We start from the raw sequence: 14,316 nt of genomic DNA, 5'->3' as shown, positions 1-14,316 counted from the left end.
AATATAAATCCCATGTCTCTGTACACCACCCAACACCAGCATCATCATCATCTTCATCTTGTGGCACATCTCCCTGGAGATAAAAACCGGTTAAGCTTACCGAAAAGCGTCACACAACACATGAATTCTTGCCATAAAAATAAATGCATCCGGACAGGGCACGAGAGGGAAGGGACAGAAAGCTACACGCCCGAAGGACATACACGTTGTAAGTCCCATCGTGAAGATTGGTATTCCTCTTCTGCATGAATCCCACACATCCGGTGTACCTTTTCTGCATCGGTATCACCACCGGGCAAGTATCTATGTCATGGGCTCGTTTCTCGATTAAAAAGCACCCGAGAAATCGTTTGCAGGACCATCACCGTGTGATGATTGCATATGCATAGTTACATTGGAACGAGGAACGAGAGAGAAAAAGAACTAACAGCACGCTCGACTGAATCCATGTTTACAGTAGGTGCCCGTTAGGTGCGATCGGGATTATTTTTGGAGGCGCTAATTTGTGGCCTGACAAATGTAATGTGTGATGCGGGCGTCTGAAAGCAAAATAGTCAACTCGCGTCAAACTGTTAGCCCAGATGCTGCAAGATAAAGGCGTGCGAAAATTGGGAAGTATTTCCGTTTGACCACTAATACTTCACACAACACGGGGGACCACCACCATATTTGGAACGGGTATTTACCGTGCGTATTTGCGATGGAAGTTTCTTGTGGGTTGAATCGATTTTTTTTCTTTCTTGTTTGTGATCATTCTGGATGCGCTACGGCACGCAAGGTACACGTGGGGTAGAATTTGAAATTGTAACCCCCCTCTCGTCATGGCATCATCGATTAGTGAACCCTTCTAGAATAATGTATCTTTTGCTTATTTTTTTTTTAAATTTTTAGAAGAAAAATAAAAATCTTCGAAAAAACAGGAACGAACTGAGTTGTTCGTTATCATTAGCATGACGTGCCTCGCAATTTTAAGCGGCTGAAGGAAAAGAAATCATCACAATTTCATCACTCAAATCTTGGATTTTCTGACGTTCTTGACTTTTTTTCACACACTTGTATCAGTCCTGTGTAAGATAGAACGAACGATACGAGATTTTCTTGTAAGATCTTAAGTTCATCTGGAGGATCTATTCATCCCATCACAAATGATAAAATATGTGGAAGTATCAGTTGAACGTTAAAATAAACGACAACCACAGGCAAGAACTATCGCTTCACAACGGGACACCAACGATCTCGGTTGGCCACGGAGCAATTGAATATGCCAGTTAAAAAGATTTTGTAGCAGCTTTGTTTAAAATAGTTTTCACGAAGCATCCCGATCATTCACATAACATGACCGGTATCGAATCTCATAAGGATTTTTTCTTTGTAGATAGATATGCCATATAAAAAATCTTATATAAATCGAATATCACGCTAAAAAAACATTCGTTCCTTGATCCTAGGATATGTAAGCAGTAAAATTCAGTATTCCCGAGACGATGTTGCCTTACTGGCAGACGGGCCGTCGGGTCTACCGAATGCTGCTCTAATGCCGAAACCATCAGATATGTCAGTAGCGTTTTTCATCAAACTATATCATAACTTAAGCCTTTAAAGTGGCGGGCCAGGTACAGGTCACAGTGGCGCCAGTTTTCACACGGCAGTACCGGAGTATAAAACCTATCCGGACCGTTACGATCGTAGTGAGGACTGACTATCTAACTGTGTGATTTCAGTAATTCTAGTAACCCATTTCAGCTCCGGCACGAGCTGGATGAGGATAGCTGCCATAATTTTGGAAGCCTTGAGTCAAGAGAAAGAGTAAAACACTGAAATAATAGTAAATATTATACTATTTCTATTGAGTACGGAAGGTATATTCAATGTAGTGTCTTTCCCACAGACCATCCGTTGGATTAGCATCCCTAAAGTGAATGGTATGAAACATCTTAATAGTATCCCGTCAGCAGTACTTTCAACAGTCTTCATTCGGTATCATTCTTTTTCCACTCCATTGAAATACACTCGTTCACATTGAATGGCCATGTTGTTCACAACGTACAAATAAATAAAAAGCTCTATTTACTATGCCTCTTTGTGTACGTACGAGTTTGACCACTAACGTGAGGTGATTTAATTAACTAATTGCTATGTAAACAGAAACCACACACTGCGGTAGGCAATCGTTTACCCAAAGCCGTTCTGTAAATACAGACATTCTGTGTCGAAAAGCGGATGCCTTCACGTGAGACGTGTTTATCTGTCTGTTTTTGTATCTAATCAACTGTCGTCGGGCATCTCAACAAATCGAAGTATCATTTCCACAAGACATTACATAAAATTACACGGAACAATTACACTTCACTTATCCGCAATCCTTATCAACCAGCAAATAAACTTCCACGTAGCCAGGACAACGTATCCTTTTGCCGCTGATAGGCTTTACTCGCTCACCACCATGTCTCAGGAAGCATTTCCAAAACAGATGAAAAGTTTTCATTCCCAAAGCCCATGCTTCGATACCGTAATTTTCAAACGAAACTAATTCAAACCAAAGTCTGTCTTGTTTTTTTTCCCTTGGCCTTCTATACCTGGCATTTGAAGCGCCCGGCAACTTCTGTGCGGGCACAAGTTTGGAAATGTTGTGAGAAGTTTCACCGGAAGATCCTTCCAGAAAGGCTGTTTTCTTCCCACTCATCCATTCCACCTTCCCGGAAGCTCGACATCCGCCGCAGTTTCCACCGGACCAACCTGCTTGGGATCCCTGAAGTTAATCACTTCTACCGGGAAGGGTGTGCTATCATCTCGAAACGAGCACAAAATCATGAAAAGGTTGATATGTTTAAAGTTCGGGACATCGCTACAAGGAGCGTTCGGTTACAACTATGCAACAGTTTAGTGTGTGTGTGCGTGCGTGCGTGCACTTTCGTTCTACAGATTGCTTTCTGCGAAGGCAAATATGCCATTCCTTAAACACATTCACAGGAGAAAGCGATAGTCCTGATGGAAGGCCAGGAAGCAAAGAGATGTAATGCCAAACAAGGATTTACATTGAGATAATCCGAAGCCCGGGCATCACTATGGAAAGCTTTTCAGACAAAACCTGTAAGGGTTGAGGCAAAGAAAGCTTTACAGCACCTCGTTCAGCTAATATTATAGTACTTTTTGGCATATTGCCTGTTTCAAGAAATAGTTCTACCTTGTATGAGAAATTCTTGAGAATCCCTTACTATTTTAATATCATCCTTTAGTGTACTACCGTTACTTCCGTTACACCATTGGCCCATCGCTGCAACATGCCTGGCGAAGAATATGAGAGAAAAAATGCGTAAATCAAATTTATCCTCCATTCATTCATTCAGTCGTTCGAAGTTTCCATATGGATTCGTTTTATTCTTACCCCCAATCATACAATGGTTCAATCAACCGTTCATGAGCGCTAAAGGCACGGTATATATGTACCATTGGATAAGGAAGTTATCTACATTATTTTGGTTATATTATTCGTTCGTTGAAAATGCAATTGTTTCATGTCAGCAATTGTAGGTTCTCGTGTATCAATAAATACGAATACTAACAATTTCTCGCTTTCTCATGAATAGTGAGTCAAACAAGAGCAATTTGTTTTGCATTAAGTATATTCCTGTCGGTTCTGACACAACGCACTAGGACCAACAGAATGTTGGGAGAGTCTCGGTTTTGCTACAAAGTTACGTCCTAAAGTATAGAGGTACCGGCAATGTAATCTCACATCCCTGGATGGTAGGGTGTAGTGCTAACGAGTATTCGACAGAAATCTCGTTATGCTAGGATATCAAAGCGACATTTGAGCCATTGCTGGCAGTCCAGCTCATAAAAGTTAAACAGGGAGCGAGCGTAGAGCCAGAAAAACTGTAATTAAAATTTTGGTAATGATTAACAAGACCCGACTCATCCCTGTCACAAATATCCTAACCTTTATCGTTGACATTTCATCATCAAAAGGTATCCTGCAGTGAAGAGATGCTTGGCGGACATGTTTGAGGTTCCGATAGCGCTCCTTAACAACCCGTCCAAATATGGAAAGGATGAAATTATTGAGGTTGCTTACAACAGTTAAAAATAATACTCAAGAATGACTAGGGAAAATATTCCGTTTACAATAAATATTCTATCGGTAACTTTACGATCTGTTATGATTCAGCTTGACCGTATAGTAGATATCTTAGCATAACAGATTCATAACGCCTGATAGTATGCAAGTAGATTGCTTTTTGTAATCCATGGTGCGCTCAACAATCTCTCAAACCACCAACGGCAAGGATGGATAATCCCGAACAAAAAAGGCCTCAAAAATTCTTTCCCTCAGCCTGGTTGTTTCATAACAAAAGTGAAAAGAGATTGCATACTGTTAGGATCGCCCAACCTTACACACGGCCCTGCTAAAGTTACATCTCAGTGAAGGATTTCCCATCAGAGGGTACAATGTTTCGTGCCTTTTTCGAGGTGATTAAATTATAATCATGCTTCTTATTCTTGGCTCTGCGCTTGCTGCTAGCTATGTCATGCCGGCCATCTTTTAGATTACTACTAGACTTGTATTAATTTCACGTAGTTGAATAAATTCTCATTACAGCTGAACGGTCCGGATAAAATACTTTAAAACATTATCTAGATGTTGTACAATAGAAATATTGTACAACTACGAAAACAACTTCAACATTGTACTCTCATTCATAATGCTCTACCACTTCAGAGCCCAAGAGCAAGTCCGTCCGATTGAATTTATAAAAACCAAAAATCAAAGAAATGGTTCTCTATTGCTGCAACATTTATTGATAATCATCCATTGATGGAATTACATCACGGTTGGCCTTTTAGGGTTTTTTTTTTCTAAAGGAATAATGTTAAACAGTAACCTTTCGCCTGCTTTTTTGTCGGGAAAGGTCGCCCACCTTACGACAAAATTCAACATTCCCCAAACAGAATTGTTCGGAATCTATTTTTTGTTACTGACAGTTTTGGGTTTTCATGTTCTGATTTTCCCCTTTTGCGCTTGCATAATCCAAACGAAAGCCTCTCTCCTCCACCTTCCAAATAGTTTGCCCTGACGTTTTCTCGCTTTCATCGTTAGTGAAATCCTTCACAAAAATCAAATATCAAAAGTAGAGAAAAAAAAAGACAAATCAAATAACAATGAATTTCAGTTACGCAAGAAAACCATCACACACAACTGTCCAGTTTTTTGAATGATTCCGATCAAGTTCAGTAAAGACCATTGCACAATCGAAACACAGTACAGATTCTGTTTGACTTTTTTTGTTATCGTATTATTCATCCCCCTCACATAATGAGTCGTGTTTTGTAATGGTTGTTTTGTGTGTGTTTTTTTTAAATAAAAATAATCACAAAATTCGTTCAACCATTTTGGCTACACCCCCATTAATGGGTAGAAAGATGGAACTTACTGACGAAAACAGAACAAAAACCCTAACGCTAAAATATCAAGGGCGAGACGACCCCTAGATCGTCAAACAAGGTTTTTGTTACAGCAAAGGTGCATTCAAGGGCTTTAAATAAACATCGAGACGGAGGTTTGAAATACTAGCGGCAAACAATGTTAGCAAAAAAAAAAAATTATAGAATCATCTTTAAAGGTACTCCTGATGAGCTTTTTTGTTGCTTTATGATTTATTTTCAGATTTCGATTTTTTATGGATGTCGATACCCGACAGCTATTAGTATGGCCGATAAAAATGAAAGAAAAGGCGGTATTTTTCATAACAATTTAATTGGATTTTTTGTTTTCATTATTTGTGCAGAGCGCGCTCAATCGAATGCATGGGAAATAACAAACAAACACATGCACAAAAAACAAAGCATTTCACAATGAAATATTGTTATTCGAATGGCTAAGCGCATAAATAACGATAAATGAATTCAAAACCCAAAAAACGTTCGGATTTGGTACCTGAGTGAGATAAAATTGTTTTGATTCAACTGTCCGCATTATTTGCATGAGTAATCGTGTTTATTTCAATTATAGAAAAGTTAAGCTAATTCTACATCAACATTTTTATAAGAATCGTAGCTATATGTAGATCAATTACAAAAATTTTACTGCAAAGAAGCAATCAAGGGCTTCCAATGTTTGTGGCAGCAGCGATGAATTCTACGACTTATTTTAGGGCTCAATTCCTCCCAAGTATGGCAACTATCGACTCAAACTAATATGAATCATTATTGAATTTTCGGTGGCGCGGTTTGTAATAAAGTAATTTGTAGCAACGCATTCATGTTTTGGATGATTTTCGTTGAATTTCAATCAAAACCACAGGGAGGCAATTTACAAAACCGGGCTTTTTGAATGAAAATGTATGTCATGTGGAACTATTTAGTTGTTAAAAGGACCTGAGCGTAGTTCGCTGAGGTCATCTAATGAAATTTATATATTATAATAACAGTGCGGTAAAAAATGCCTGGTAGTAATGGCGACAACGACGCCGGTCTTTACACGGTTGGATCGAGGTTCTTATATTATCCTTCCGCACTGACTATCCAAATTTACGTGATGTTATCAATTAGTCTTGAAAACCAATACAGCTAGTCAACAGACATTTCAGAACCGGTCGTTGGTCTGGTCTTCGATCCAGAAAACCTTCCCGCTCGTTGCAGGGATTGAAGATAAATCATATTGGCGAGTAATTTTTGGATTAAATTATTCGAAGAGGATAGAAACATAATTCATAATCACACTTATTTTTTAATCATTGATAAAAAAAATAATTAGACACAATTAAATAGTCCCAAGCGAGCAGTCAAGCTGAATGCATAACGATATAATATAGTTCTAATAGAACAAATATAATATTTCAGTTAACGGCGTACTGATGACTGGAACGGTATCAAATCCTTTCAGGGCCATTTTCCCGCATGCTTGGCTAATTATACAGCTCCAAAGCAATATTATAAAACTAGCAGCAAACAAATAATCAAAAAAATCGTTTAAACAGTTTTCTGGCTTCTCCGTTGCCTGGGAGAAGAATGGAGCTTGTCGACGAAAACCGGCCAAAAAGCTGCCGCTAAGCGTATCGAGGAGATCGTTTACATCGAAGTGTAATCAAGGAATTTCAACATCAAGAGAGATTTTGAAGTACAAATGAAAAATAATCTAAAATATTATAAAATGAACATAAAAGAGCACCCCGAGTCCTAACGAAGTCATGATACAGTCGTCCAAGCATAGTAAACAGGTAATAAAATCCAACATGCCAGAGACGATCTTGGAGTAGAAGAGGTCTTGGTCTAAGACCTCCCAGAATTCACGTTGGCGATAAAACGAGTTAACGGTAAAATGTGTATTTAATAGCTCTATAACTACTTTCCCGTTTATTTGACCTAATATGTGATTCCAGAAACATAGAACTTGCCTAAAACAAGTCTTCAGCATGCATCACATCCATCGTGCAATGGTTTATTGCCTACGTTTTTTTTTTTGGCGCACGAGAATTCATTAAACACAATTGTACACGGACTGCGGCACAACAAACCATCATCACCGCACATCGATTCCCACTTAACATTCATTGAAACGAAACTGTCCCAATTTAAATTCTACGCCACTCATGCCACTGCCTTTTCTACCATCCTGTATCGATACACAGAGCGCTTCTAGCGGTCGTCCCAGTCACCGCCCAACTCCCCCTCAGTCTACAGAATCTCGTGGTGGAGAATGTTGCCATCGAGGAGTGCGCTCTTAGGCCACCGTCAGCGTCACAGCTGCAAGGCGCCAGTCCTCCGTCCAGCAGCAACCGTCCCGTGTGCTACTTTACACCACCGAACCGAACCGTTTGCTTCCGTGGCATTGAAACGAAACGGTTCCAGGCCGGAGGCAAATTTAATCTCACCCGTTGGCTAATACTTTGCGATTGGCCACTGAAAACGTTCGATCCGATCGTTCTGAGTCGGTTAGTGCCGCGTATCGAGAGGTTAGCTGTAACGGGGCGCATCTTGCAACGACTGGCACATGACTTCCCAGCACTTCCGTACCTGAGAATGGTTAACATTACCGGCACGCGGCTGAATCATACCGGTGTGAACGCATTCTACGAACTGGAACGATTGCAAGTGCTCAACCTACGAGGAAATGAGCTAGAACAGATACAACCGTACCGGTTCCGGAGCGGACACGTGGAGGTGTATCTGCAGGGTGAGTTTTCGCATAAAGATAGACGAGCCGTATGGCGTTAATATCAAATTCTAGCTAAATCATCCTAATCCCTTTATCGGTGTGGTGAGTCAAACTTCCTGGTAAAAGGATTTTGTTTGCACGGGAAATGAATAGAATTGGTTTCTGAAAGTGAATCACTTTTGTTTGAACATTTGCTTCATCAAATTATGTTTTTTCAATCCCTTTTCGTTTCAGGTAATCTGTGGAATTGCACAAACGACATGATATGGTTACTGAAGGAACAATCACGCCAATACGTCGACAAACCGACGCTGGTGTGCAAAGACTGGAAATACACCGGACGTCCGGTTCTGACTGCGATGGAGTACAAGCGAGTTGTCCGGGAAAGTTGTTTGCACGAGGAAATTTGGAACTGTAGCTGCCACGTGTCCTATCTACGGTTAAGCGACAACGGACTTTCCTTCCACCCGATGATCATGGTCAATTGTAGCGATCGAGGATTTTACCAACTACCACAGTACCTGCCCGGAAACACAACCGTACTGCATATAGCACGCAACAAGTTACAGTCCGTGGACAGTTTAACGACTAACGAACACTATCAAACTGTGCAGGACATATATCTGGATGAGAATCGTATCACCACAATCGACATCCTGGAGGATACGATATGGTTGGACAATTTCCGGATTCTGAGCTTACGGGGAAACCGACTGAATCGGGTAAATGATTCCATTCCATTCAAGTAGAAAATCTGGTCAAACTAATTAAACCCTTTTTTCACCTTCTTCGGAAATAGATACGCGTGTACAGTGTGGAGCACGCGATCGAGCGAAATCCGGGCGTCGGGAAGCTCTACCTTTCCAACAATCCCTGGCGCTGCGGATGTCGCTTTGCGATACGATTTCAACGGTTTCTACGCAAACACGAATCGTTGGTAGCGGATTCGCGCAACATTACCTGCTACTTCATCAACGATGATGATGGCCGGAAACAGTATCTACCGGTGCTGACGGTAACACCGAACGATATATGCCGTGCATCGGAGCACAATACGGCGGCGTTTTACAACACGCTAAGTATAATCTTCGCCTCCCTAATTGTGCTTATATTTACGAAACTGGCGTACGATTACTATCACTACCGGAAATACGGTAAACTGCCATGGTTAATAATGAAGATGCCCTGATATTACCCACCAGTAGTATCGTGGTATCAGCAGTCATAGCACAAGTGCTGTACTTAAGGTACTGTGGGATGTAGTTGTAAAGTGGTAGAAGCACAAAACTGAATGTGATAGTTACGATACGGCAATCTACGTTAAAAACGACCAAAACAAAAACAACTCGAAGAGGTAGCAGAAAATAAATCAGGGACTTAAATCGTATGTAAGCATGATCGATTCTCAAATCTTCTATACGTGTATGTGTAAGGAACATGGTAGCTTTTAGTAATAGCTTTGTGAAGGTTTGTAACAAATTATTTCAAAATAAAAACTGTTACTTTATTATGCTGCTGTTTTGTTGCTATTGTCGTCGGGCTGTTTCTTTTAGGTGTACGCTCCAATTTCTGATAATCATGTTTGATCTTTTATGTCTCAGAGTTGTCTGCTTCCCGATTGAGAATGAGCCAAAGCACGGAAAATGCGGAAACTGAATAAATATAGCAAAAAAGGGAGATCAACACTCACGGGGCACACGAAGACAATATCCAAGCATCCAACTTTCTACAGGCCAACTGCAATCGCCACACGTCCCATGCACTTGGCCATGTTTGGGTTGATATCCTTAGCCACCGTACGCTGCACCTGCTTGACCGCGCTGGTAAATGCAATATCGCACAGCGACATTTCCGCACCACCGAAACCGCCAGCTTTGCCCAGCTTCGTACCAAGCGTCCGGAGAATCTGTTGACGTTGTTTAGCGTTTTGCTTGTTGAGTAGCAGATAGCACGCATCCAGAATTGAGTCAACCTCATCCACGTTGTCCTGTAGCTCGTAGTTGAATTCGCTCGGACCACAGCGGGATAAGTAGCGAAGGATGTTTACCTCGCCACAGATCGGTACGTAGGATGTGGGCGATGTGATCATTTCGGTGTACGCTCCAACTGCAATGGAAAAGAGGAAACATGTTTGCTTTAGTGTTGGCAAATTCGGGATTCGGAAGATTCGATCGCATTGGATCGTATTTGAACCCTTGCAATCCTCTCTAAGGAAGAAGGTTGATACACGATATTGTTGGGTAGGCGAGAAGTCTCGACGATTTTAATTTTTTGTTGAAGAAGGTTCAAAGAACCTACCAGGTTCGTTTCCGTTCCTTTAAGAAAATATACTAGTTCCGTTCCGTTTCGAAAAAATGGAACTTTGCCATCACTAGAGTAAATACGTACCATTCTTCCAAATGAGCGTCACTTTGATCTGAGGAAGGTTGGATGCAGCAGCCGTCACTGTACTGTTCGTAATGGCAGTTTGGAAGTTAAGTGCCTCTTCACTCAACTTTGGTACCGTCGAGTGGGTAAAACATTCGACGTGCAAATTTAGACGATCTTTCCACAAATTTTTTAACGCCAGCAAACTGTATGGAACATATTCGGGGCTAGCATTTACGACGAAATCCTGCAAGTAGGTAAGCTGGACAAGAAAATAATTGTTAGGTTCGAACCGCAACAGAGGCAAATCATTACTCGGCAAAGGTCTGAAACTTACATTGATCGGTTCTGCTTTTAATTCAGCCTTTGTCTTTACTGCAACGGTAACTTGAGGAGCAGCAGATGCAGCAGCAGGTGCTTTTGCGTTGAGCTTCAGTTCAGTGCGCAAAGACAGAATTTCGTTCTTCAGTTCGGTCAGCTGCTGCAGTACACGTTGCTGTCTTTCTGCCAACATTCTTAGCTCGTCGTTTTCTGCCTGCAATAAGAAAGCCAACAAAAAGGTAAAAATAAAACATATGCGCTAACAAAACGTCCCTGAGATGGGGAAACGAATAGGAATGATAGTACAAAGAAGCATCCTTTCTAAAAACAGGGGAGCGAAAACAATTGAACAAGCTACGAAACCTTTTGCAGGAAATTATCAATTTCAATCGACATCGGATCGACTCCGGAACCGCCGGTTAGTCCAGTGTTGCTATCGGTAAACGCTTTCGGATCGTACGCAAACGTGCAGAACGGCTTCAGGGTGTACATGCAGGTAGGAAGTTCACACACGACATTCTGGTTCATCACCGGCTTGAGATGATACATTTTGCAACACTTTTTCGATTGAATATCTATTGCTTATGCTATACACCGCTGAACAATTACCATAGCACGCAACCAACGCTAATGGTGGAGAAATCTATAGCTGGTTATAAAGGAAAACTTTGCACTACGAGCTAGTTTTGCATTCTTTCCGCCACATGCGTGCTGCTGATGCAAACCAAAACGACAAATGTCAACAGCTGACAACTGTCAAAAGATTTAACTGTCAAATTGCGACCGCGAAACCCAAGATTCGTGTAGAACGCGCGCCTCGAAGTTCTGGCGGAACAAATTTTGCCACCATCAAGAGGACACATTGAATTTTCTCCGCTGGTACTAGCAGGTTTTCAAAGTTTGATTAAACAAACCCATAAAAGGCCAACAGGTAAAAAGGCACAGCTATTCGGATGTTCTTGCGACCTCTTTTTCTATTGATAGCATGTTCCACCTCTTTCATCTCATCCCTCAGCAACAGTTCTTCCAAGAAACCTATATTGATGATAATACAATGAGCCAATCTGAATACGCATCTCCGACCGGTTCGAAGCAGATCCAGGACCTGTTGGACGAAAATGCGCTACTCATTAAAGCTATTCTGGAGCATCAAGCATCGGGACATGCAGATTCATCGATGTCGTTTCAAGTTTCATTGCACCGAAACCTGACCTGGTTGGCGAAATTTACCATTTCGCAAAACAATGCACCGTTGCTTCCAACGAACGACATAAAATAAAAGCAATTATAGTAAACCGCCAAATTAAATAGAATTTTAAATATTTTCCCACTATGTTTATACTTGCTCGTTCACCGTAGCTCGCATTCTTTCTCTTTCCCTCAATTCCCATGTCAACGGTGTGTGCCTTTTGGCAGATTCGTACGTAAACAAACACGTACTCGCCACACAAACTTTCGTCACGATATTTATGATATTTTTTACGCTACGCATATTTTATCTGATAAGAGTTGAATATAGCAGAAAAGCACGGGTTTTGCCAATGACTGCGTTACATTATCGGGTTTGCTGAAAAAGTGAAAAAGTGTGGTGCAAAAATCACACCGCCATCACGTTAGAAAGTATCGTCACGGAGGAATGTTTCGTAAACTATTTCCCAAAACGAATGTGGTGAAAGTTGTTGCCGCTCTCAGGTGGTGTGCTTGTAGAAATGTAAGCTCAACGGTGCGCCCCCGAATCTGTATCGTTGGTGCAGGTCCGGCTGGTTTCTATACTGCCCAGTACATACTGAAACATCTGGATAATTCGGATATTGATATCGTCGAGAAGCTACCTGTTCCGTTTGGTTTGGTGAGGTAACAAACAAAATCGAAAGTAAACCAATGTTCTTGAATTTCGAGGCTATTCGTATACTGTTTCTTGTATTATTACAGATTTGGTGTAGCACCCGACCATCCAGAGGTAAAAAATGTTATCAACACATTCACCAAAACGGCCGAGAATCCGCGCGTACGATTTCTAGGCAATTTAAGCTTGGGAAAAGATTTCACACTTGAAGAGCTGCGCGAACGGTATCATGCTGTGCTGCTTGTAAGTATGCTCGAAAAAAAATCCAATTCGTTGAAAATAATCGCAATCCTGCTTCTCTTTAGACCTATGGTGCAGAGCAGGACAATACGTTAAACATTCCGAACGAAACGCTTCAGAACGTGCTCTCGGCACGAGAGTTCGTTGCCTGGTACAATGGGTTGCCCGGTTTCGAGAATCTAAATCCTGACCTGAGCGGTAAATCTTTAACCATGCTAGGGCAGGGAAATGTGGCCGTTGACGTAGCACGCATAGTACTGTCCAGTGTAGACGAGTTGAAAGTAAGTTGCTGGTAACTGTCGTATGCAACAACAAAAATCTGTTTTGCTATCAAAATTATCATTTTCCACAGAAAACCGATATTACTGAGTATGCCCTGGAAGCACTGTCTAGAAGTCGCATCGAAACTGTCCATCTCGTTGGACGACGGGGCCCATTGCAGGCGGCGTTCACTATCAAGGAGCTGCGGGAGATGTTAAAATTATCCAACTGTGCGACGCGATGGAGAACCGATGATTTCGATCGTAAGTAAAAGAAAAATTTGAATAGAAAATAATTATATCTAATCGTGTTTCTGTTTTCATCCTACAGATGTAGAAGAAAGCATACCAAATCTACCTCGCCCAAGGAAACGCATAACTGAACTAATGGTGAAAAGTTTAGCAGAACAAATCGAAACTAAAAACCCTCCAAATGGACGGTGCTTTCAACCGATCTTCTTCCGTTCGCCGGTAAATTTCATTGCCGGCAGCACAGGCAAGGTTGAAGCGGTAGAGTACGTTGTCAATAAACTTGCGGACGGTCGAGCCATTGCAACCGATCAGCGGGAAACGATAGCGACGGATCTGGTGTGCCGTAGCATCGGGTACCGTGCCATCAGTGTGGACAATCATATCAACTTCGATGAGCGGAAAGGTTGCGTTCTCAATGCTGGAGGTGATTTGTAAATAATTTTACATCAAATAAACCAATAAAAAATGCTCACATTTTCACTTTTAAATCCTCCTCCACTTACAGGTCGTGTTTTGAAACGAAATCTCACCGGAAGCGACCAAACCATCGACGATATAGAGGACAAGTACGAATCGGGTCTGTACGCGTCCGGGTGGCTTGCAACCGGGCCAACCGGTGTGATTCTCACGACGATGAACAATTCATTCGGGGTGGCCGATTTAGTATGTCGCGATTTTAAAAGCAACGCGATGCGGCTAAAAACGTCCCTGCCCGGACTGGATCTTTCCGATCGAAAGTACGTTAGCTGGAACGGATGGAAAGCCATCGATACGGAGGAAGTTAAGCTTGGTGCAGCGAAAGGAAAACCACGGGAAAAGCTTACCTGCATCAAGACTATGCTTCAGATTGCATCTAATGCAAGCGATTAAGAGTT

The 14,316-nt window shown here is 41.6% G+C and overlaps 3 protein-coding genes across 3 annotated transcripts; 2 read left to right on the top strand and 1 right to left on the bottom strand.

Annotated features, from left to right (window-relative positions):
- Positions 1 to 7,232: 7,232 nt before the first annotated feature.
- On the top strand, positions 7,233 to 9,360 carry LOC126561000 (protein singed wings 2). Its single transcript, XM_050216950.1, has 4 exons — positions 7,233 to 7,252; positions 7,629 to 8,173; positions 8,390 to 8,877; positions 8,955 to 9,360. Exons 1-4 carry the CDS (start codon positions 7,233 to 7,235, stop codon positions 9,342 to 9,344), a joined length of 1,443 nt encoding a protein of 480 aa, XP_050072907.1. The 3' UTR covers positions 9,345 to 9,360.
- Positions 9,361 to 9,881: 521 nt separating this feature from the next.
- Positions 9,882 to 11,392, bottom strand: LOC126562566 (probable aminoacyl tRNA synthase complex-interacting multifunctional protein 2). The gene is made up of 4 exons (XM_050219111.1): positions 11,207 to 11,392; positions 10,860 to 11,057; positions 10,544 to 10,784; positions 9,882 to 10,261 (listed from the first exon to the last, which is right to left on the bottom strand). Exons 1-4 carry the CDS (start codon positions 11,390 to 11,392, stop codon positions 9,882 to 9,884), a joined length of 1,005 nt encoding a protein of 334 aa, XP_050075068.1.
- A 1,085-nt stretch (positions 11,393 to 12,477) lies between these two features.
- Positions 12,478 to 14,311, top strand: LOC126562129 (NADPH:adrenodoxin oxidoreductase, mitochondrial). Its single transcript, XM_050218554.1, has 6 exons — positions 12,478 to 12,697; positions 12,776 to 12,932; positions 12,995 to 13,210; positions 13,282 to 13,453; positions 13,521 to 13,865; positions 13,947 to 14,311. Exons 1-6 carry the CDS (start codon positions 12,480 to 12,482, stop codon positions 14,309 to 14,311), a joined length of 1,473 nt encoding a protein of 490 aa, XP_050074511.1. The 5' UTR covers positions 12,478 to 12,479.
- Positions 14,312 to 14,316: the final 5 nt, after the last annotated feature.

Source organism: Anopheles maculipalpis, chromosome 3RL, assembly GCF_943734695.1.
Source record: "Anopheles maculipalpis chromosome 3RL, idAnoMacuDA_375_x, whole genome shotgun sequence".
Classification (NCBI taxonomy): Eukaryota; Metazoa; Arthropoda; class Insecta; order Diptera; family Culicidae; genus Anopheles; species Anopheles maculipalpis.
The sequence above is the reverse complement of the archived record's forward strand: the minus strand, read 5'-3'. Positions and strand labels throughout refer to the sequence as shown.

What these genes read in the sequence shown, in the direction of transcription:
- LOC126562129 (XM_050218554.1), top strand. Translation starts at nt 12,480, where the DNA reads ATGTTTCGTAAACTATTTCCCAAAACGAATGTGGTGAAAGTTGTTGCC. An exon ending in CCAGTGTAGACGAGTTGAAA is followed by an intron (nt 13,211 to 13,281) that starts GTAAGTTGCTGG and finishes CATTTTCCACAG; the next exon opens with AAAACCGATATTACTGAGTA. An exon ending in GAGAACCGATGATTTCGATC is followed by an intron (nt 13,454 to 13,520) that starts GTAAGTAAAAGA and finishes TTCATCCTACAG; the next exon opens with ATGTAGAAGAAAGCATACCA.
- LOC126561000 (XM_050216950.1), top strand. Translation starts at nt 7,233, where the DNA reads ATGCCAGAGACGATCTTGGA. An exon ending in CGTGGAGGTGTATCTGCAGG is followed by an intron (nt 8,174 to 8,389) that starts GTGAGTTTTCGC and finishes TTTTCGTTTCAG; the next exon opens with GTAATCTGTGGAATTGCACA. An exon ending in GGGGAAACCGACTGAATCGG is followed by an intron (nt 8,878 to 8,954) that starts GTAAATGATTCC and finishes CTTCGGAAATAG; the next exon opens with ATACGCGTGTACAGTGTGGA.
- LOC126562566 (XM_050219111.1), bottom strand. Translation starts at nt 11,392, where the DNA reads ATGTATCATCTCAAGCCGGTGATGAACCAGAATGTCGTGTGTGAACTT. An exon ending in TTGATAATTTCCTGCAAAAG is followed by an intron (nt 11,058 to 11,206) that starts GTTTCGTAGCTT and finishes TTCTTATTGCAG; the next exon opens with GCAGAAAACGACGAGCTAAG. An exon ending in GACGCTCATTTGGAAGAATG is followed by an intron (nt 10,262 to 10,543) that starts GTACGTATTTAC and finishes TTTCCATTGCAG; the next exon opens with TTGGAGCGTACACCGAAATG.